The 24,615-nt window shown below is 35.3% G+C and overlaps 1 protein-coding gene across 2 annotated transcripts in view; it reads left to right on the forward strand.

The window, feature by feature from the left end:
- Nucleotides 1-24,615, forward strand: part of Ube2w (ubiquitin conjugating enzyme E2 W) — a 57,451-nt gene that overhangs the window by 11,772 nt on the left and 21,064 nt on the right. For both annotated transcript variants that reach the window (XM_005335831.4, XM_040293935.2), the window contains exons 2-3: nucleotides 11,424-11,515; nucleotides 16,026-16,128. In XM_005335831.4, coding sequence (XP_005335888.1) covers nucleotides 11,424-11,515; nucleotides 16,026-16,128 — 195 coding nt within the window. The remainder of the gene's footprint in view (nucleotides 1-11,423; nucleotides 11,516-16,025; nucleotides 16,129-24,615) is intronic.

The following is a 24,615-nucleotide window of genomic DNA, read 5'->3' on the forward strand; positions in this document are numbered from 1 at the left end:
CATCCCATTTATAGATTTTTTTTTTTTTAAAGAGAGAGTGAGAGAGAGAGGGGGACAGAGAGAGAGAGAGAGAATTTTAACATTTATTTATTTTTTCTTAGTTCTCGGCGGACACAACATCTTTGTTGGTATGTGGTGCTGAGGATCGAACCCGGGCCGCACGCATGCTAGGCGAGCGCGCTACCGCTTGAGCCACATCCCCAGCCCTCCCATTTATAGATTCTTGATTTTATTTCTTGTGCTTTAGGAGTCTTGTTAAGGAAGTCGGGGCCTAATTGGACATAATGAAAATTTGGGCTTACTTTTTCTTCTATTAGGCATAGGGTCTCTGGTCTAATTCCTAGGTCCTTGATCCCCTTTGAGTTAAGTTTTGTGCATGGTGAGAGATAGGAGTTTAGTTTCATTTTGCTGCCTGTGGCTTTCCAGTTTTCCCAGCACTATTTGTTGATGAGGCTGTCTTCTCCAATGCATGTCTTTGGTGCCTTTGGGCTGTCTTCTCCAATGCATGTTTTTGGTGCCTTTGTCTAGTATGAGATGATTGTATGTGTGCATTTGTCTCTGTCTTCTATTCCATTGGTTTTCTTGTCTATTTTGATGCCAATATGCTGTTTTTGTTACTATAACTATGTAGTATGTTTTGAGATCAGATATTGTGATGGACCATAGGCATTTTAAAGTTTAATTCTCTGAAGGACCTTCAAGAAACAAATTTAAGGCTGTGGAAATGTTCATATATATGCTTGGCTTTCTACATAATTATAGTCCTATAAAAGACCATCTATTTCCAGGGCTGGGGTTGTGGCTCAGTGGTAGAGTGCTTGCCTAGCATGTGTGAGGCACTGGGTTTGAGTCTCAGCACCCCATATAAATAAATAAAATGGTCCTTCAACATCTAAATTTTTTTTTTAAAAGACCATCTATTTCCCAAGCCTATATTTCAGAGCACCATTTGACTGTCTTATCTACTTGACTGAAATTTCTTGTTTGACTATGTTGTAGAAAGAAACAATATCTGCCATGTGACTTTTTTAATGGAGCAGCATTAGTGTATACCAAGTACATTAAGGTGTGACTGTTGGTGATCAGTGTGTTAGGAAATGAATGATTCTTCTTGGCCAAGAAATTGTACCTGTGCAAACTTAAAAATTATTTTATAGAATTAATCTTTGGAGTTGAATATGAATAAAAACTTTATTTTGAAAATAATCTTAGAAGCTCTGTATTAAAAGAAAAATAGTCCTTTCCAGTAATTGAAATGTTAGTCTCCCTCCACCACCACCCCCCCCTTTTTAAAAGTATTTTGACCTTTCATTAGGGCTATTTGATTTTAATTTTTTATTCTAATTTGACCTTTCATTAGGGCTATTTGATTTTAATTTTTTATTCTAATTTGTTACATATGATAGCAGAATGCATTACAATTCATATTATATAGAGCATACTTATATCACTGTACACAAAGTAGAGTTGTACCATTTGTGTCTTCATACATGTAATTAAGGTAATGATGCCCATCTCATTCCACCATCTTTCCTATCCTCATGCTCACTCCCTTCCTCTCCCTCATGCCCCCTTCCCCTTAGGAATCCCTAATCCTTCCATCTCCCATTCTAAGACATACACTGAACTTATTATTTGCTCATTAAAGCCTCTGAGAGTCAGTTTTTTTAATTGTTTTAGTCAGCTTTTCATCACTGTGGTCAAAATACCAGACAAAAACAACTTGGGAAAGGAAAGAGTTTTTTTTGGGGGGGGGGCAGGGTGGGGGTAGTATGAAGGATTGAACTCAGGGGCACTCAACCACTGAGCCACACCTCTAGCTATTTTTTATTTAGAAACAGGATCTCTCTGAGTTGCTTAGCACCTCAACCTCCGGCATCACTGGGATTATAGGCACTCAGATAAGGGAAAGTTTTTTTTGGCTTATGGTTCCAGAAGTTTCTTTCACAGTAGACTTGAGTTCATTGGTCTGGGCCTAGTGAGGCAGAGCATCATGGTGGAAGGGCCTGGTGGAGGAGTACTGCTCCATTCGTGGCAACAAGGAAGCAGAGAAGGGGAAGGGGCCACAAGGAAAATGAATCTTTCCAATCTGGCATGCTCCTAGTGACTCACCTCCTCTATGCTAGGCAAGTGCTTTATCACTGGGCTAGCTACACCCACAAACTTACTACAAGAATTAAGCATTTTACCATAGTCTTTGCACCTAATGGTGGCCCAGGCCTGTATTTCTAATTTCTAGGGAGGCTAAGGCAGGAGGTTCAAAAATTAAAGACCAGCCTGGGAAATTTAGTGAGACTCTCTCTCAAAGTAGAAAATAAAAGATTTGGGGTGGGTGGGAGGGATTAACAAAAAAATAAAAGAAAAAACAACTGTGCTGAGGGTATTGCTGAGTAGTAGAGCTTACTTGCCTAGCATTGGTGAGGCTGTGGGTTTAATCCTGGAGGGGAAAAAAAAAATCTTCACACATTAAATGTGGTCTCCCCCCATCTTTACTTACTAAGTTCATGATTAACTGGAATTTGAATGTGTCCACCTTCTGTTGTCAGGCAAAAGTACTGAATGAAGGCAGATGTGGCAGCACACACCTATAATCCTAGCAAGTAGAAAGATTTAACAGAGGAAGTTTTCAAGTTTTAGCCCATCCTGGACCCTGTTTAGTGAGACTCTGTTTCAAAATAGAAAAATGAAAAAGGGTTTAGAAGAAAGACCAGAGAATAGAGGCAAGGAGAAAGGGGAAATACTGATAAGACTTAAGTGGAGCAAATTATATTCCTTGCTTGTATAATTATCTCAAAATGTTATACCCCAATGTTATATAATTATAATGCACTAATAAATAATTTTTTAAAGGACTTGGGTTGTAGTTCAGTGGTAAAGTGCTCTTGGGTTCAGTCTCCAGTGGGGGGGGGGGGAAAGAAAGTACCAATACAGCAAATCCCTAAAATCACAGGATGGCAAATCTCAGCAGACTGAGGAAAAAATAAATCATCTATATCCCTTGAGTATATTTGCCCAAATTGTCTTTTTATTAAGCAGATATTTGGGTTTAACAAAGTAATTAAACTGGAATCAGTAAGGTTTACTGGTTCATTTAAAGCTTTTATTCCTGCTGATATAAAATGTAAACAGTGTTTAGAAATATATAGTATCTAAATGGGCAAAGGTAGCAAGGCAAAGGGGAAAATTATATTAAGTAGCTTTTCCTTTATTGTTTTTAATTTAAAACGATAATTTTGTTAACTTTAGACAATGATGTCATGAGTTATGAACTTAAATGGTTTCATAGTAGTAATTTGCCCATTGGTTTAACTACTAAAGCCAACGTTTTATTATTATTTTTTTTGGAATACACTTGAAACAATATATTTCTGTAGTGAGGTGGATATGCAGAAATAATACTAGCATTTGATAATATTATACAAGATACTTAAGGTAATATAGAAAAGTACTAAAATTGTGATGACAAATATATATAAACTTTTGGAACTACAGGAAAGTAATTATAGGTGTGTATAATTAAATTGACTGAACAGCATGTACAGGAACCTGGTGTAGCTTAAGTTTGTTACAGGTAGAATAATCTGGACTCTGAAGTTTTTTTAATTAAAAAAATTTAGTGATAGGTATATTTATTTTAAAATGTGGTGCTGAGGATCAAACCCAGTGCCTCCTGCATGCTAGGTCTACCATTGAGTTCCAGCAACAGCCGAAGATTGTGAAGTTTTTGATTTAAAAGGAACTTTGTAGATTTTGTTTTGTGCTTCAGATTGAACCCAGGGATGTTCTACACCAGCAGTACTTGTAATTTTTAATTTTGAAATGGTTTCACTAAGCTATTATGGCTGACCTTGAATTTGTGGTACTCCTGCCTCAGCCTCCTGAGTTTGCTGAGATTATAGATAGCCATGTGCTTCTACACCTCTCTAAATGAACTTCAGAGAACATTTAGTCTTTTTTTCTATTAGTGAAAAATACAGGTCCAGAGTAACTTTCCTAAATTCCCATGGGAAACTTACAGTTTACCTGCAGTTCACAAAAGGCTCAAGTAATTAATCCCTCTCAAAGTATTTGTAATTCATTTTTTCCCAGCTTTGTTTTAAAACTACTTGACAGAATAGAAATGCTCTCAAAGAAATTATACTATCGATTTTACATATAATGAGTTCATTATAAAACTAGATTTTCAGTTCCCTGGAAAATATTGACCTTGGAACAATAAAAATGGCAATAACAATGCAGAACATTAAAAATGTATAGAAATGGGCTGGGACTGTTGCTCAGTGGTAAAGTGCTTGCCTCAAGTGTGTGAGGTACTTGTTGATCCTTAGCATCACATAAAAATAAATAAAGATATTTTGTGTCCATTCTACAGCTAAAAAAATATTTAAATAAAATTTAAAAAAATGTATAGAATAACCTGGGCACAGTGTTGCATGTCTGTAATCTAGCAGTTCAGGATGCTGAGGCAAGAGGATTGCAAGTTCAAAACCAGCCTCAGCAATTTAGTGAGATCCTGTCTCCAAAAACAAAACAAAACAACAAAACAGGATGGATATGCAGTTGAACGCCCCTGGGTTCAATCCTTGGTACCAAAAATAAAATAAAATAAAAAAACATAAAATAATTCTCTAATAGTAATATTCGATTAATTACAAGTCCCTAGATATGTGTTCCTTTAGGGCTATTCTCTATCAAAAGGAGTAATCTCTTCTAGGTTTCTTTTTAAGCCCAGAACTTAAAAAATAAAATCATTGGAAACTGCCTTTGGGCATAGAGTTGAGTTTAAATATTTACTTTAGAAATATGTCATGGTCTAATTAGCTATGTCCCTTTTGTTTCCAGTCTTTTGTATTTAAACCTATATGTTTGCTGCCTCCCCCAATTTTATGTCTTTCTTTAGAATAAATTTTCAAGAACAGTATTACTAGATCATGGAATCAGTATTTTTCTAGCTCTTGAAATACTTGATGGCAGTGAATTTAAATTCACAAAGGGAAAAAAATGGTAGAAAACAGTTTTGCTTTAGGGGTCTCTGCAAGGAAGACGGACTAGCAAGTAAAACATAAGTATAGAAGAAATAAGAAGAGAACCAAGTTTGATATAACAGAGTCAAAGGGGAAAAGGTCATTGCATAAAAGATAAGTGATAAGAAGTACAATGAAACCCCAGTAGATTTGATAAGCAAGTGTCATTGAGCCCGGAGAAGGCTTGTAGGGATTGATATTTAAATGAATGTAATGGAGCAGGAGGTAGAAGTGCAGGGGATGTTGGCTGAGTTCAAGGAATTGGACCATGAAAAGAAGTGGAGGGAGATAGAAGACAAATTTGGACTTTGTTTTAAAGGAGGAGAGAGAGACCCAGTTGGCGACCATTGGGAGGGGTTATGAAATGGGAAAGAGTGAAGTTATTAGAAACCAAATTGATTATTATGAGAACAGGATTCTAGGTGAGTTGATAAGACATGAGTTTCATAAGAGAAGGATAAGAAGATTTTTGAGAAGGGGAAAAAGTATTTTGTATCTGGGACTTAAGAACCAGATGCTGTAGTGACGGAGAATATGCATTGTTTTTATTTTGTTTTGACTTATTGGCTGAAAATGGAAAAATAAGCCGATAGTTTGCATAGAACTGTTGCTTAAAAGGGAAGTTTTCATTATTAAAGTCTGGAGAGCATCCATGAGTTTGTTTTTTTAAAAATATTTCCCTTGTCAGGTGTTGTAGTGCACAGGAGTAATTCCAGTAACTCTGAAAACTAAAAAAAATTAGGCAGGAAGACCACAAGTTTGAGCAACTTAGCAACTTAATGAGACCCTGTCTCAAAATTTAAAATAAATTAAAAGTGTTGAGGATATAGCTCATTCGTAAAATACCCCTGGGTCCAATCCCCAGTACAGAAAAAAATGAAAAAGCTAAAATAAAAATTAACAATTCCCTTAAAGCAGATAAAGTTAATACAAGGTTAGATAATATTTTTATTTGCTTTTTTATGAAGTTGGTTGGAAAACACTCTTCTAGGATAATCATTCTTTTTTTGTCATCTGTAATTTTTTTTCTTTTTTCTTTCTTTTTTTTTTTTTGGTAGATGGACACAATACCTTTATTTATTTCTACACAGTGCTGAGGATCATACTTAGGACCTCATATGTGTGAGGCAAGCGCTTTACCATTGAGCCACAACCTCAGCCCTCATCTCTGAATTTTAATGCCACCCTGTTTGTTTAGAACTTAAAACTTTTCAAGTTATTGTTATATTTTCTAGACCATTCATTCTATGCTTCAACAACAATTTAAGCGAGGGTGCATGTCATACATAATCTGATTGACTCGGGAACCTGAGGCAGGAGGATTGCAAGTTTAATGCCAGCTTCAGCAACTGAATGAGACCCTGTCTCAAAATAAAAAGGGCTGGGCTGGGCACAGTGGCTCACGCCTGTAATCCTAGCGGTTTGGGAGGCTGAGACAGGAAGATCACAGTTCAAAGCCAGCCCCAGTAAAAAGCGAGGTGCTAAGCAAAGTGAGACCCTGTCTCTAAATAAAATAGAAAATAGGGTTGGGGATGTGGCTCAGTGGTCAAGTGTCCCTCAGTTCAATCCCTGATACCAAAAAAAATAAATGAATAAATAAAAAGGGCTGGGGATGTAGCAGCTCAGAGGTAAAGCATCCCTGGGTTTAGTCCCTGGTGCCAAATAAATGAGTGAATAAATAAGTATCAATGTGAGGTTGATGTTTAATTATGAAAATATAAGATATAGATTATTATCATCTAAAGTTACATATATACTTTTTGATACCAGAAATTGAGTTTTCCAATTAAATATATTCTATTGTGCTGTTATAACAAAATACCTTAGACTAGATAGTTCATAAAAAACGGAAATTTATTCCTGACTGTTATGGAGGCTGGAAAGAACAAGTTCAAGACATGGTAGATTTGGTGTTGGTGAAGGCCTGTTCCACATAGGCAGCACCTTCTAGCTGTGTCCTTACCTGGGGAAAGGGACAAAGAAGTTTCTGCAGGCCACTTTCATAGGGCACTAATCCCACTCATATAGACTGCACCCTCGTGACCTAGTGACCTCCCAAAGGTCCCACCTCTTTTTATACCAACACATCGGAGATTTCAACTTGGATTTTGGAGGGACACAAACATTCAGACCACAGTATACCCCTCTAGCACCTAATTTATACTTTTTTAGGTTTTCATTTTGCCTACATTTTGAACAAATAATACCCTAGTATACTCACATCTAATTCTTGTCTCTTGTGATAGATTTGCAGTTCAATTTGTAGGTCAAACCAATATTTTTCTTTCTGAGGGACAGTACTGTCTATCATTTTATTTTGCATACTTATTATTTAAGTCTTGTTGTGTAACACGCCCTGTCTGTATGCATCTACATTTTCTACTCCATAGCATATTTTGTGATTTTTTTTTGACATTTTATTTGCTTGAGTAAATTATTTATTGATGTTTACCAGAATCTCTGTAGGTGGCTGTATTAATCATCTTTCTGTCACTGTGACAGAATATCTGAGAAAGAGTAAAAGAGATTTATTTTGGTTCACAGTTTCAGAGGTTTAAGTCCATGGTCACTTAATTGGTTCTATTGTTTCTGGGCCTGTGTTGAGGCAGAACACCATGGCCAGGAGGGTGTGGTAGAGCAAAGCTGTTCACTTTGTGGCAGCTTGGGGACCAAGCCTTCAACATAGGAGCCTTTGGGAAGCATTCTAAATCCAGATTTTAACAGTAGCCTAGCAAAATATAGAAAGTAAAAAAAAAATTAGCCAGTGCGTACAATGGTGCACGCCTATAATCCCAGTGGCTCAGGAGGATCCGAGTTCAAAGCCAGCCTGATGAGGCGCTAAGCAACTCAGTGAGATGCTATCTCAAAATACAAAATAGGACTGAGGATGTGGCTTGGTGGTTGAGTATCCCTCAGTTCAATCCTCAGTACAAACAAACAAAAAATGTATCTTTAGAAGAATATATTTAAAAATTCTTCCAAAAAAAAGTTTAGCATAAATTAAATGTCAACTCTGTCAGATTATTGCTTTTCATCTGTGGAATGAAATACAAGGATGAAGGGGAGAAAAATAGACGGCAGAAAACTTATTTTATTTCACTCTGAGTCAAGGTTTCTAGGTAACTTAAATATTTTATTTGAAGTGTAATTTCCAGAACACCAAAGATGTTTTTGTTGTACCTTGAGAAATTAAGGTTTGATTCTGGAGTTGTAAACTCTGGTTCTTGGAGCCAGGATGGTTTAAGGCACATATATTGGTTTCATGGTAGTATGCATACTACTCCTCAGTTGAATTAAACAGTCATTCTTCTGCTCTGGTAGATTCTGTTGTTTTTAGCTATCAGTCTGAATATTCCATAAGAAATTGGTACTTGGAAGCCCTCATGAACTGATCTTCATCAAAGATATGATTTAGAAGCTGGACTAGTTTAGAATGAATGAGCTTTCTAGGATGTTATTGAAAATACATAGCTTGCTTTTTCAATTTATTTTGTGGTACTGGAAATTGAACCCAGAGACCTCTATCACTGAGCCACATTCCCGGCTCTTTTATTTACCTATTTATTTTTAAATAATTTTAGTTGTAGATGGCACAATATCCTTTTTTTTTTTTTAAATGCGCTGAGGATAGAACCCTCTCATGTGCTAGGCAAATGGAGCTACAACTCCAGACCTTTATTTTTATTTTGAGACAGCGTCTTGCTAAATCACTAATTGTTAAACAGTTACAGCAGTACTTTGTTGATAACCTGTCATCCTCAGCTGTCTGAACTATTGCATTGATGAGAATAATCAGAAACTGAAGATTAAAATGTGGTTTAACATTGCTAAACAGATTGTGGTTGTGAAACTGTTGGTGGTTGGTGCTTTTCATTTTATGAAGAATTGACTGTTTCTAATATTCCTAGTTAGTTTCAGTGAGGCAGTATAATATAGTTTAAAATCATATAAAGCAATAAATGTTATCTAGTATTAATTCCACAACTGGAGATAAGGTTTGTTGCACCAAAATAATGCGTTTATTTACTAAAATAAATAGATGTATTCATTAAGTGAGGGCAGGGGTTGGGAACAGGGAAACATCAACAAAGAAGGAAAAAAGAAAAACAGTCACTGACAAGTGACTAAACCGACAGTTAACTAAACTGACAGTTAAAACAAGTAAAATTAAAGATATCAAACTGCCAGAACTACTTACTTTAGGGTCATATGGGCTTATGAGCCTATTATCCATGTTATTAACATTTATTTTTATATTTTTTGATAACTTAAAAATGTTGATCTTGGCCTGGGTTTGTAGCTCAGTGGTAAAGCATTTGCCTCACATGCATGGGAGGCCCTGGGTTCGATCCTCAGCACCACATAAAAATAAATAAATAAAAATAAAGATATTGTGTCCATCTACGACTAAAACATATTTTTAAAACTGTTGACCTTTATATTAATTCAGTATATCTTCATTTCATGATTGTGCCTAAGGCAACATTTTTTATATTCAAACTTGGTTTTACATTATGAGTTTATGTTTGGAAAGCATCAGCATTTCAAGTTGAGGGAAACTGACTGATTAGTATATTATGTCTTTCTTTTTAAAGTTCTCATAATTTGGAGGATTTCCATAGAAATATTCCCCATTCAATATGATCATTGAAGTAAGGTTTCTCAGAGATGCATTCCATATTGGGATGGGTTCTTTTTTAAAGTTTACTTGATTGCAGTACTTGATTGCATATTTGTTAACATTAGTAGAACCCGTTAAAACCCTTGTTCAAGTGTAGAAATTTGTTGCAAATATTTTGCCTCCTTATTCAGGCAGATTTTTATATAATCAAAATTCTATCTGTTGTGCTATCAAAATGACTATAAGCACTTTATAGATGCCATGAATCAAAAAGACATAGAAACATTACTATATTGGTTATAATATTTAATTGTCCAAAAAAAAAAAAAAGCAGAAGCCAGTTTGTTTTATACTAGGAATTGAACCCAGAGGTACTTCACCATTGAGCTACATCCCTAGTCCTTTTAATTCTTTATTTTAAGGCAGTATCTCACGAAATTGGCCTCTAACTTTCGATCCTTCTCCCTGAACCTTCCAAACTACTGTGATTACAGGTGTTATTAAGGAGAGAACTCTGAATTATGAACAGATATTTATGCTTGGTTGTTCTGTTTACTCCAAGAATTTACACTTGTAAACCCAGCTACTTAGAAGGCTGAAGCAGGAGGGTCTTAAGTTCAGGGATAGCCTGGGCAACATATCATGACCCTGTCTCAAAATAAAAGGTAAAAAGAGCTGGGAAAGTATCTCCCAGTGAGAGAGCACTTGCCTAGCATGTGAGAGGTCCTGGATTCAATCCCCCCATACTGGGGGAGTATTTATAATCATACACAAAATTGATTGTAATAACTTTGGTTATTTGTTGTTGGTTTTGTTTTTCCCCAGTGCTGGGGATTTAATGCTGGGTCTTGCACATACTATACAAGCACTCTGATATTGAACTGTATCCCCACTGCTGTTATTTCAGTTCAAGTTTGAAAGTGAACTTTCAACCCACAACCTGTGGACTGATGTGGTTTTTGTTTTTTTGCTTTGGTATACACTGAAGAAGTATGTTTATTAATGATATCAAGGGAAGAGATGCACAGTGAAAACTATACAAATGAGAATGCAAAATCCATATTCCTTATCTGTGCGATTAGATATGTTATATTCTAATGTTGTGCAGTAAACAACATAATAATCAGAAGATTATGTGCAAATGATCCTATTTAAGAAAATAATTATGGATATTTGATCATAAATAATTTTTAAATTTTTCAAAATTTTTTTTTTACAAGAAGTTTAATATGGGCTGGGGACGTGGCTCAAGCGGTAGCGCGCTCGCCTGGCATGCGTGCGGCCCGGGTTCGATCCTCAGCACCACATACCAACAAAGATGTTGTGTCCGCCGAGAACTGAAAAATAAATGTTAAAAATTCTCTCTCTCTCTCTCCTCTCTCACTTTCTCTTTAAAAAAAAAAAAAGTTTAATATGTTTCTCTGGAATGCTTGTCTGAGATGATATACTCTTTGAGAATTATGGAGAATATCTAGACTGTTAAAACTTTATAATTTTCATAGAGTAGCTATGGAATTGATGTTTTTATAAGTAATTGCTCTTCAGAACTTCACAGCATTGGTATTAAAATATTCTGACATTAGATTATGAATTGCAGGGCAAACCATTCAGGTTTTGAGAATTGGGTATGTATAAGATATGTAGAAAATATAAGGGTTTTGTAAAGATGATATATGAACATTTGGAGGAAATTTGATCAATAATTTCAGATTGTATAACTAGAAAGAAATTATATTGTTAAAAATAAAATACAAATTGCTATTGATAATCTTTTCTAGAAACGACTACAGAAAGAATTGTTGGCTTTGCAAAATGACCCACCTCCTGGGATGACTTTAAATGAAAAGAGTGTTCAAAATTCAATTACACAGTAAGTATTTAAATTTTATTTTATTTTTTTGTGGTGCTGAGGATTGAACCCAGGGCCTTGTGCATGCAAGGCAAGCACTTTGCCAACTGAGCTATATCCCCAGCCCAGTACTTTTTTTTATTGTTATTATGGTATATGAATATATACTTTTTTTTTTTCTTTTAGTCCTGGAAATTTAACCCAGGGCACTTTACCAGTAAGCTACATTTCCAGCCCTTTTTTGTTGTTGTTTTGTTGCTTAGGGCTTCACTAGATTTCTGAGGCTGGTCTTGAACTTATGATCTTCCTGCCTTAACCTCCCAAACCCCTGGGATTATAGGCATGTGCCACTGTGCCCAGCTATACTAGCTTTTAAAAATATCAGATTATTTTTATTTATCCCATTCTCTTAACAAGATAAGCAAACTTTATTCCATGCATTTAAATACCTAAACAGTTTTGTTTTACATATTATGTCACAATATACATATGGTTACATAATTTGTAAAGCTATTTCTTTTCTTCTTTTGCAGTGCTGGGGCTTGACTGAACCCAGGGCCTCATTCATACTAGGCAGGCACTCTACCACTAAGCTATACCCCCAGCTCCTTTTTTTTTTTTTTTTTTTTAAAACAAAAGTTTTGATTTGGGTTTTTTTTTGGAGGGTACTGGAGATTGAACTCTGGGACACTCAACTACTGAGCCACATATCCATCCCTATTTTGTATTTCATTTAGAGACAGAGTCTTACCGACTTGCTTTAGTGCCTCACTTTTGCTGAGGCTAGCTTTGAACTCTTGATCCTCCTGCCTCAGCCTCCTGAGCTGCTGGGTTTACAGGCGTGCATCACCATGCCCAGCTGATTTGGTTTTTGGGTTCTGTCTATAAAGCAACAAACATAAAAATCCTTTTTAAAAAATGCATGTAATACTGTTAGATCTAGTAAAATGCATCACTTCTCTGGGGAAGAGAGATATAGAAAAAAAATTTTGACTTATAACTCTTGTCAATATTTCTAATTTGGAGGATAACTTAGAAACAATGTAAATGTTGATAATATAGAAAGGGTTTATAGTGCAGTGCAAGAACGTTACTTGAGTTATAGTCTTGTCAGCATGTTAGGCAAAGTTTTGGGTAGTCATGATTACTTTTGAAAATTTCTTAGGTGTATTGACATGTATCCTGTCTTACTCCACCAAAGCCAATTTTCCCTCCAGTGTAGGATAGCTCTTTCTTTGATTAGGAGCCATATATGTGGAGAAATACCAAATTCCAATGTTTAAATGTTACAGATTAATAGGTACTCACACAGATTTAAGTGCTGAGACTGAAAGAATAGAATGCTCTCCCGTTGCATTCTTACTCCAAGCCTATGCTCATAATTGGGAATCGTAAACACTCATGGTTTCAATTTATGTAAATGCACATAGTGCAGCTACTGGATTTTATTTTATGTAGGCATCAATGATGTAGAAAATAGAAAACTGCAAAATGATTAGAATGAAATTTATCAAAAAAAACTTTAATAGTTATCTAGGGTGATTATACTTATTTTTTTCTAAATTTTCCATAATGAACATGTCATTTATAAATTAGTAAAAAGTTATTAAAATTTCCATAGACAAAATTATGTACAAAATCGTACATGGCCTTTCACCTGGCATGTACAGATATTACTTGATTAATGCATATTTGCTTAGATATTATTTAAAAAGTAAATTTAAATCACAAGTAAATTTATGGTACATTGTGTGACCTAAAAATTGTTTTATATAAAGAATGAAAGAGTACCAGAAAGTTTTCTAATTTTTCATTGCAATAACTCTGCCTAATAGACATGGGGAGTGGATAAAGAGAATTTTGAAGACTAAGATCATCCTGTTTCATAAAGAGAATAGTTTTATTTTCCTTTTTGCTGTGCTGGAGATAGAATACAGAGTGTCACACAAGGGCTCTATGACTGAGGCTGCAGCAAGTTTTTTGTTTTATTACAGGGCTTTTTTTTTTTTGTACTGAGAATTGAACCCAGGGGTGCTTAACCATTGAACCACATCCCCATCCCTTTTTATTTTTTACTTTTTATTTAGAGGCAGTCTCACTAAGTTGCAGAGGCTGGTTCTGAACTCATGATCCTCCTGCCTCAGCCTCCTGAGCCACTGGGATTATAGATGTGCACCACTGCACCCGGCTCTACATAACTTTTGCATTACATCTAATTTACTGTGTACCAGTTCTGATATTATGAATGTGCTAATTTTGGTTTTGTTTTGTATATTTGCTGTTATTTTTAATCCTAATAATACTGAGCTAAATGTCTCTTTTATAGTTCAGGTATTCAGCATTCATTCTGAAAATGAATATCCATGTTCTTAAGAGTTTATATGCTTTAGCTGATTTCTTTCAGAGAATAGGCATATTTACTATTTTATATACTCCTAAGTTCATACTATGTGGCTAATGACTATAACCCTAGTGATGTGTTCTCTTCTTTTATTTGAAATACTTGTATACCTGACAAGCATAAGGTTAAAGAGATTGGCCATGCATGTACAAAAATGTAACAACAAATCCTATGATTTTTTTTAAAGAGTAGTAAATCTTCTGACTTTTACTGTGATAACTACTGATCTTTTTATTATTATTATTTATTTTTTAGTTTTAGGTAGACACAACATCTTTGTTTTTATGTGGTGCTGAGAATCGAACCCAGTGCTTCATGCATACTAGGCGAGCGCTCTACCACTTGAGCCACATCCTCAGCCCCCAAATCCTATGATTATGTGTAAGGATAATGTACCAATAAAATATATGGGGGGGAAAAAGGAGTTGACTGATTACAATAAATAATACATGACAGAGCTATAATTAGGAACTCATTTTGTGTGTGTATGTGTTTGTTTGTATGAACTCAGGGGCACTACTGAATCACATCTCCAATCCTTATTTTTTTGAGACTGGCCTTAGATCCTTCTGCCTCAACCTTCCCAGTTGCTGGGATTGCAAGAGTATACTCCTGTGTCTCTCTAGTTAGGAACTCATTCTTAATGACATCAGTTCACTTTTTCTTTTTACAACTGCCCTATCATCTTTGCCATCTTTATTTCCTCTTCCCTCCTTAAAAAAAAGAGGTAGTGGGGGGGTGGGGTTGTGGTTCAGTGTTAAAGAGTGCTTACCTCACATGTGTCAGGCATTGAGTTCTATCCTCAGTACCACATATGGTACTGAGAAATGATTGTGGAATGTGATGAGTACATGTATGAAGACACGAATTGGTGTGAATTTACTTTATATACAATCAGAAAAAAAATAGTTATTAAAAAAAGGGGTAGTATTTAGAATATAAATAAAAACAGGTTTATGTAAATATATTAATGTATTTGTGTTATGTTATTCTTATATCAATAAAAACAGATTTATTGTTATATATGAAAATTAAGGTTGGAAAGATACCATAGAATTTTTTAAAAATATTTTTTAGTTATAGACAGATGCAATATCTTTGTTTATCATTTGTATGTGGTGCTAAGGATTGAACCCTGCGCCTTACATGTGCGAGGCAAGCACTCTGCCGCTGAGCCACAACCCCAGCACCCCATAGAATTTTTTTTCTGGGTTTTATTAAACAACGAAAACAGAGATAAAGAGAAGTCACTGTAGAGACTTGGCTTTTAGCCATCAGACTAAGTAGACTCAACTCAGCTTACTTTCCTCCATTCAGTCTTTTTAAGAATACTGATGAAAAAATAAAATTTAAAGCCATAATTCTCTGTACTCATTGTTGCTACCTCCATACCCCATTGCTTCTAACATTGACATCAGAAAGGCAGTTGACTAGTTTGATGTTATCTGTAATTGTCTATAAAGTTGCTTTAGAAACAGTCTTCTGAACAGCCAGGCAGAAAGGTGCATTCCCATAATCTCAGCAACCTGGGAGACTGAGACTGGAGAATCATAAGTTCAAGGCCAGCTTCAGCAACTCTGTGAGACCCTGTCTCAAAATAAAAATTAAAAGGGCTGGGATGTAGCTCAGTGGTTAAGTGCCCCTGGGTTAAATCCCAAGTACCCAAAAAAGAAGAAAAAATATCTTAGGAAAAAAGTGAGTTAGTATAAATCTAGTAGGAAGAGCATAACACAGGCTTTTGTGTTTGTTTTTTCAGTCATGGTTTAAAATGTGACTTTGTCCTTGACTAGCCATCTGACCTTGACTTAGGTATTTAACTCTGGAATGTCAGAGAATGGTGTTAGGGAGGGGTTATTAAAAAACCCACTCATAAAGTTGTTAGGATGATAAAATGCACTGTTAGAATTTATTGACTTCAGTAGGGCTGGGATGTAGTTTAGAGGCATCGCATTTACAAAGCCCTGGGTTTGATCCCCAGTTCCAAAAAAGACAACTCCACCAAAAAAAATAAAAATAAAAAAATAATAATAATAAAAATGACTCTAATCCCAGTAGGTGGCATCTCAGTGTTCTTTTTCCTTTTCTTACTCTAGTCCCTTTCAAGTTTTACATTTGTCTTTTTTATTCTAGGTGGATTGTAGACATGGAAGGTGCACCAGGTACCTTATATGAAGGGGAAAAATTTCAACTTCTATTTAAATTTAGTAGTCGATATCCTTTTGACTCTCCTCAGGTAATTGCCTTGCTTTTTAAAATTCTAATGTATTTTTATGTTATAGCAAAATACTGAATAGCGATTTTTGACTAAGTAGAAACTCATTATAAATATGTAAGTGGATTCATTCTTTCATTATCTTACTTGTAATATAATAAATATCAACATTTTACTTATTGGGATCAGGGTTTTCTTGCCTTGTGCTTTTCCATATATTTTAGCATAGAAGGGATTGGAAATCTAACCAGACTCTGAGTTGTGGGAGAATTTAGCATTTTATATTAATTGGGGGCACTTTTTTCTAGATCGGGTCATTGACTAGCATGTTAAACAGGCAAGTGCTCTACTGGAAAGGAGTATATCCTTGATTATACATTGACATGCTATCTTTGTAGTCTACAAAAGCATAGTACATTAACAATTGTTAAATATGTATTTATCAGCTCAAAATCTGATCATTATGATTTGAGACAGTTAATGACCTAATACTTAGACAAGGTATGGTGGTAGTAGAATAACATTTTAATTTATTTTTATATAGCTTTGTATTAAGTATTATAAGTAATATGGAGATGATTTAAAGTGTATGGGAGGATATGTGCAAGTTATATGAAAACACTGTGCCGTTTCATATATGGACTTGAGAATCTGTGGATTTAGGTGTCCACAGGAAGTCTTAGAACCAGTCTCTCATGGATCCTGAGGGTCAACTGTATTTCCAGATATCTCTTCCTCTTCTTTCTCTAGTTGAGATCACATATCCACTGATAAAGCTTTAAGCACAATTCATTTGGTTTTCTGGAAATTTTTTAAATGTATCCCTGATTGATTAGTAGGTCCCCAAGCATGTTGAGGGATACTCAGCACTGCTGGAGTCATCTTGGTAGTCCTTGGATAAAGGGCATCCTCTGGTCCTGGAGCCAGGAACTTGTAAGCCTGAATTCTTGGAACACTGACTAGTCTACAAGTGTAGACAACAAAATAATTCTTTTAAGTCTTGATCAAGTTCCTTCTTCAGGCTGGATGTCTGTTAGTCAGCCTTGTGTTGGTGAGGCCAAAATACCTGACAGAACAATTTAGAGAAGAGAAAGTTTATTTTGGCTCATGGTTTCAGAGGTCAATAGTCAGTCAACTGTGCTCTAGGCCCAAGGTGAAGCAAGACCTCACGGCAGACGAAGTATTTAATTGGTCAGTGATTAATTGGAGGTTAGAGAAAGGGAGACTTTCAGGTTTGTGGCTTGGTAAGATGGATAAATGAGTTACTAGAAGTACTTTTTCTTCAGAGTATTACTATAATAAAATATTTAGTTTTTAAATTTGAGGATTATGAGATCTGGCTAAAATAAGATTTAATGCCAACTTTCTCTAATATGCTAACTGATGTGATGTTCTGGGAAATGAACTAAATAAAGGAAGTAGTTCCTAGATAACCTGAAATTCAACTTGTTAGGTACTAAAATGTGCTATTTTGAGGAAAATCATACTCCTTTTTTTTATCGTTTTTAATATTTTTTAGTTGTAGATGGACGTAATACCTTTTTTATTTGTGTGTGGTGCTAGGATTGAACCCAGTGCCTCACACATGCAAGGCAAGTGCTCCACCACTGAGCTATAGCCCTACCCCTGGAAAATTATATTTCATTGCTACTTTCAACAGAATATATCACACAAAGTTTTTTTTTTTTAATTGGTCATGTAAGAGAGTAAATGGAAGTCAGTTATTGTATTGTGCTATTAAGAAAATTGTTTCCGAGCTGAGTGCTTGCCTGGCATGCATGAGGCACTGGGTTTGATCCTCAGCATCATATAAAAATAAAATAAAGATGTTGTATCCACCTAAAGCTAAAAAATAAATATTTAAAAAAATTGTTTCAAGGTTGTAGGATTAAATGAACACTGATTCCTTGAGTTCTAAAGTTTCTTTGTGGACAGAAAGCTGTTAAGACTTTTGATGTTTATTTTTACCATTTTTATAAAAATTGAAAGTATAGTCATGCTGTCATGACTTCAAGGCATCTGTAGACTATAATAAAAACCAAAGCAAACATCTTCCTTCTCTCCAAAAAATTACTTTCTCTTGTATTCTGGTACCCATCCTCTTGTCACCTTCAAACTACTCTTATTTCAACCCAGTGTGACATAGGAACTTAAGACATTTTCAACTAGAGGGAGATTGGAGAAGGGAAGTCAGAATTTTTCATTAGAGGTAAATGTGTTTCTATAAAAATAAAATTAAAAAAGTGTTCTCTAAACTGTCTCCTTAGTTCTTATTTTTTTTTTAATGTTTTTAGTTGTAGATGGATGTAATACCTTTATTTATTTATATGTAGTGCTGAGGATGGAACTCAGTGCCTCACAAGTGAAAAGCAAATGCTCTATCACTGAGCCACAACCTAGCCCCTTCTTAGTTTGTTCTAAGTCAAATATCAATCTTAAACATTTTTATTTTAATTTTTTAATATTTCTGTAAGTTATAGCATTTATAATAAGTTCTATCATTTTCATATTTCTTTTATCCTCTTCCTCTGATTTTACTTCTACCTATTGTTCTGATATTCCAGATTCTTTATTCAACACTCCCTCATTCTTCTCACTCTTCTTTCATCTTTGGTCATCTTAAATAATTGACTCCAGATCTGCCCCTCTAGGTACACTTTTCATTCCTTTTCCTTTTTGTACTATGGATTGAACCCAGAGGTGATTTGCCACTGAGCTACATCTCCCTACCCCCCCTTTTTTTTGGAGACAGAATCTCAGGATCTCACTAAGTTACTTAGAGCTTCAGTAAGTTGCTGAAGCTAGCCTCAGGCTTGCAGTCCTGCTACCTTAGCCTCCCAAGTTACTGTGAGTACCCGGGTTCAATTTCTGGTAACAAAAAAAAAAAAAGAAGGAGGAGGAATCCATATATTCCAAAACAATGGGAACAACTGCCCTAAAGCTTTTCACATTCTGCATATAATCTTTCACATTCTAAGAGAAAATTACTGTAAGGTTAAATAGACACTTTTCCCATGCTGGTACTTATACCTAGCTTCATACTTATACCTACCTGCACACTGCATCCTGCCACCTTTTCTAAGGTTTCATTTCATACCTTTTGGACATAAAATACTTGAATATGTCCACACATTTCAAATTTGACACATCTTACCTGAACCGTTTTCAATAACAAAATATTTTCTTGGGTTACTATTTATCTACTTTGCATAAAATTCTTCCCTTCTCCTTTTATGTGTACTTTTTCAAATCTTTTTGCAATGACTAAGTCAGCTCATTTCTTATTATCGTTGTTGTAAGCCCAAGTTTTTATCTTCCAGTTGGACTGTTAGAACAGCCTCTGGTTCTTTATATTATACATCCATTCTTTATTATTTCTTAGATAATAGGTAATACTTTCTTTCTTTGAAAGTATTAATTATTATCTAATTAGTTTTCATATACAAACACATGCCCCACCAGAACCCTGCATTCCATTTTTTCCCCACCTTTTTCACCCACTACGGTAAAATCTCTCTATGGTTCTTTATTTTCTATGAAATAAAGTCTTTAGCTTGGCATTCAGGTTCATTTATGGCAGTAAGAACTTAATCATTTCTGCACACTACCTCTGTGCATTTTACTATATAGAATGATGATTCTGTCACAAATACACTTAATTTAATTTCTATTCTTCTAACAGCTCTTAAGTGTTTAGGGGAGGTAGAATCAGCCTTATTTAAAAAAAATTTCATTATACATGACAGAATAAAAGTATTTTGATACACACACACACAAAATGAAGTATAATTCTAATTAGGATCCCTGACTTGTGTACATGGTATCAAGATTCACTGTGGTCTATTCATATATGTATGAAAAGTTCTGTCAGATTCATCCCACTATCTTTCCTATTCCTCCTCCCTTCTCTTTGTATTCTTTTCTTTCTTTAAGTGAAGGTCCATTATTTTAAGTGAAGAATTTGAAGCTTGTAGAAGTGTCTCATTTATGGTTTGATATCTAGTTGTAAAACAGTCAAGACTTCAATCTCAAGTCTTTTCTCTCCTCCATGCCATACTACCAGCTAGGTATAAGTACCAGCATGGGAAAAGTGCCTATTTAACCTTACAGTAATTTTTTTCTCTTAGAATGTGAAAGATTGTATGTGGAATGTGAAAAGCCTTAGGGCAGTTGTTCCCATTGTTTTGGAATATATGGATTCCTTTTTTTTTTTTTTTTTTTTTTTGGTACCAGGGATTGAACCTGGGTACTCAACCACTGAGCCACATCCACAGCTCTGTTGTATTTTATTTAGAGATGGGATCTCACTGAGTTGCTAAGCCCCTTGCAGTTGCTGAGGTGGCTTTGAATTTGGGATTCTCCTGTCTTAGCCTCCCAAGCTGCTAGGATTACAGGCTTGCTCCACTGCGCCCAGTGGATTCCTTTTTAACATTATTTAATGTTATAGTCCCTCTCATCTCATAGAAATTGTATATTCTAATATCCATTAAGTGAGACAGTGACAATATTCTGGCCAATAATTTTTAAAGTTAACTTGATCATTTTATTAATTTCAGCATCTGTATGATTTTAAAATAAATATAGTGGGTCCAGCAATCAATGCTTGATGTCCATATAGATTTCAAGACTTTTCCTATAACTTGAAACTTGCAGAGGTCCATTACTCTGGGGAAGTGGTTAGAACCATTCTTTTAGGACAGTAAAATTTCCCATTCACCAAAGGTCTTGATGTAATGCCTCAGCATTGACATTTATTAGGTCAGTTAGTCTTTCATATTTTTGTAGAATCACTACTGAATTTATCATGAGTTTTAAGAGTAGGATTTAGAAAACCTCTCTGGAATAGACCAATCTCATTGTGAAATTACTATGATTTTTTTCCTCACTGGTTATGATTATTTTCTTACATTGCATCTCATCTTCCTGTTCTCTGTCTAAAATTTGTTTGGCTTGGTCATTTGCTTTAAAAGAAATAACAAGAATGGAGCATGGTGGCACATGTCTGTAATCTCAGCTACCTGGGAGGCTGAGGCAGGAAGATCGCAAGTTTGAGGCCAGCCTAGGTAACTTAGAGAGGACCTGTCTCAAAATAAAAAGAGCCAGGCTGGGGATATGGCTCAAGCGGTAGCGCACTCGCCTGGCATGCGCAGGGCACTGGGTTCGATCCTTAGCATCACATAAAAAATAAAATAAAGTTGTTGTGTCCACCGAAAACTAAAAAAGTAAATATTAAAAAAATTCTCTCTCTCTCTCTCAAAAAATTAAAATTAAAAAAAGCCAGAGATGTAACGTAGTGGTACAACACTTGCTTAGTATGTGCAAGGCTCTGTGTTCAAACTCCATTATTGGGAGGAAAAAAAAAGAAGGAAAGGGAAAGAGACACCAGATTTTCATCACCCTTTTCCATTAATGTTCATTGATTATCAGCCATACAGGAAATTATGTGCATGCTTTATGTGCCAAGTACCATTCTCTGTACTTGCTAGGTTGAAGAGGATGTGGAGATTAAAAAAAAAGGCATGAACCTGCCTTTAAGGGACTAATAATCTGTTAAATATTTAGATAGGTGATGGGCATTTATTCATCTATTCTGTAACTATTTATTAAGCATATCTCATGGGACAGGCACTGTGCTAGGTACTGGTGATTAAATGGTGACCAAAATTGCAACAATAATTGGGTATGGTTGAACATGCCCATAGTCCTGGCATTTCAGTGGCTGAGATGGGAAGATTACTTGAGCTCAGGATTTCTAGGCCACCCTAGAAAACACAGCAAGACCTTGTCTCAAAAAATAACTACAACAACAGCAAATTCCTCATTGTGTAGATTTTAGTTCTTATTGGGAATAACAGGTAATAAAAAGTAAAATAATGGGAAAAAAGTAGAAGAGTGAGAGCCTTTAGGAAGATTTCATTGAGAAGATAACATTGGAGGAAAAATTTGAAAGAGTTGAGTAAGCCATGTGAAAGAGAAAACCAGAGAAAAGGAATAGGTGAGTACAGAAGGCAAAAGCCTTGAATCTAGATCTTGTAGAGTTGCTCCCAGAGTACTATATAAGCAAGAGGGTATAGTGTAGGACATAGGTCAGAGATAATTTGGGCTAAAGGGTCCATCACAGGTTGTGGTATACTGGATATTTTTATATTTTGTAAGAATTTGCATCTCCTCTGAGTAAAATGGGGAAGCCCTTGAAAATTGTTGAGCAGAGGAATGACATGCTATTTAAAACTAAAAGGATCAGTCTTCCTGTTGGCAAATAAACTGTTGAGGAAACAGAAAGTATTGCAGTAATCAAGTGAGAATCAATGGTGACTTGCACCAGAAGGGTAGCATTTATGGAAAGTGATCATAGTTGAATTTTTTTATTTTTGTGTTGCTGGCCATTGAACCCAGGGGTATTCTGCCACTGAGCTATACCCCCAGCCTTTGTTTGTTTGTTTTTGAGAGGATCCTGCTAAATTGCTCAGGCTGGCCTTGAACTTGCAGAACTCATGCCTCAGCCTCCCAAGTCACAGGGATTACAGGTGTGCACCACCATGTCCAGTTTGGACATATTTCAAAGAATGTATAAACAAACGGGATTTTTTGATAGATTAAGGAATATGAATAAAGGGGAGGTGTAAAAGAAAACTATGAGGGACAATAAATTTAAGTGTGAATTGTATGCTTTGGGAGCAAAAGGGAAAGTAATGACCAATTAAGAAGACTAAGGAAATAAAGAAACCTACCTGAAATGGTGAACTGGGGTTCAAAGGACACAAAAGAATTTATGTGAAACACATAGGGCAACTCATTGTTATACAAAATTACATATAAGAGGTTGTGAGGGGAATGGGAAAAAAAATGAGAAATGAATTACAGTAGATGGGGTAGAGAGAGAAGATGGGAGGGGAGGGGAGGGGGGATAGTAGAGGATAGGAAAAGGTAGCAGAATAAAACAGTTATTATTATGGCATTATGTAAAAATGTGGATTGTGTAACCGAAGTGATTCTGCAATCTTTGTAATGTTTTGAATAACCAATAAAATAATTTAAAAAATAAAATTGAAAAAAAAAAAGAAACATATAGGGCAAGACATGAAAGGACTTTGTCTTTTTGGATATTTGTGAACACATATGCTCTTGTACTTTTATGTATAGATACATGAAGGAGTATAGAAGTGATTGGGAGGATATTTTAAGGTTAATCAAAGAGAATCTTGTAATGTGAAAGAAGTAGATATTTACTTGATAGGCATTGGATGTTTAGTCAGTCTCCATCCAAACGTAAAGGCCTCAAGCTTAGTGTCTTAACTCTTGCTTTTCCTTTCTACCTTCTCCACATTAGGAGCTCGTCCCTTCTATAAAGTACTCCTTCTTTTGTCAAAATTTTTTATTTGAAAGAAGTATATCTGAAGTGCATCTTTATTACTTTGTAAGTGTCTCAGTTACAGTTGTTGTTAAAACTTTTCAAATCTAAGTTCTGTTGAAAAGACTATAGATATTTTAGAAATATTATGAGGAATATTTATTTAAACAGTAAAGAGAACTCTGTTTGGTCCTGACGTCTCATTGATGCCAAGAGCAATGCCAAAGTTACACCTCCCTTGTCTAAAACTTTTAGAAGTAGTAGGGGAAAGGAATAATCACTCTTCTCCTCATTCCTTCCTCCGATTTACACCTTCTTTATACAGACCCTCCTTTGTTACAGGGATCCAGAACCTGTTTTTATGGTGTCTTCATTCTTTCTTTTATACTTAGTGTAGTTCTTCTCTTTCATGTAATGGTGATCAAGCTTGTGTTCTTTTCTTTTTTTTTTTTTTTCCTTTGGTACTAAGGATTAAAACCCAGGGGGCACTTTATCACTGAGCTACACTCCAGCCCTTTCTCATTTTTTATTTTGCCATAGGGTCTCACTAAGTTGCCATGATTGGCCTTGAACTTGAAATCCTCCTGCCTCCCCCTCCCAAGTCACTGGTTACAGGCATGTGTAACAATGCCCAGTTCAAGCTTTCTTGAATAACAATTTCTATTGCCTAAAATTGCCTAAAATTCAGGACATCTGAAGAGCAAGAAGTTGAACAATGAACCCTAGTCATTAGTGTCTTAACTCTTGCTTTTCCTCTGTACCTCCTATATAACTTGGGGATGAAGTAGAGGGAAAATAAGGAGAAGACTAATAGAATAGACAAACAAGTATAAAGGGAAAAGAATGACTCCCATCAAAGAATTTAAGTTGAATTTCATCTTGTCCAAGAATTTTGTCTTTACAATACATGGAGAGCTGCATGGTAGAGATAATTGTGGAATCCTAGAGAAAACGATTAATATCGATTCTGCTGATATATAATAGAGGACTCAAAAGGGAGAATTGCATTAAAAACTGTGATAACATTTTAAGGCCTAGTCATTTATGGAATTATTTATCTTTTATTTTAAACTATCAAAATCATATGTAATTAAATATGATTTAGTTTTTATTACAATACTAAACTCTCTGCTTGTGTGCTGAATTTTTGTAGTTGA

This window comes from Ictidomys tridecemlineatus, chromosome 7 (assembly GCF_052094955.1).
Source record: "Ictidomys tridecemlineatus isolate mIctTri1 chromosome 7, mIctTri1.hap1, whole genome shotgun sequence".
Lineage (NCBI taxonomy): Eukaryota > Metazoa > Chordata > Mammalia > Rodentia > Sciuridae > Ictidomys > Ictidomys tridecemlineatus.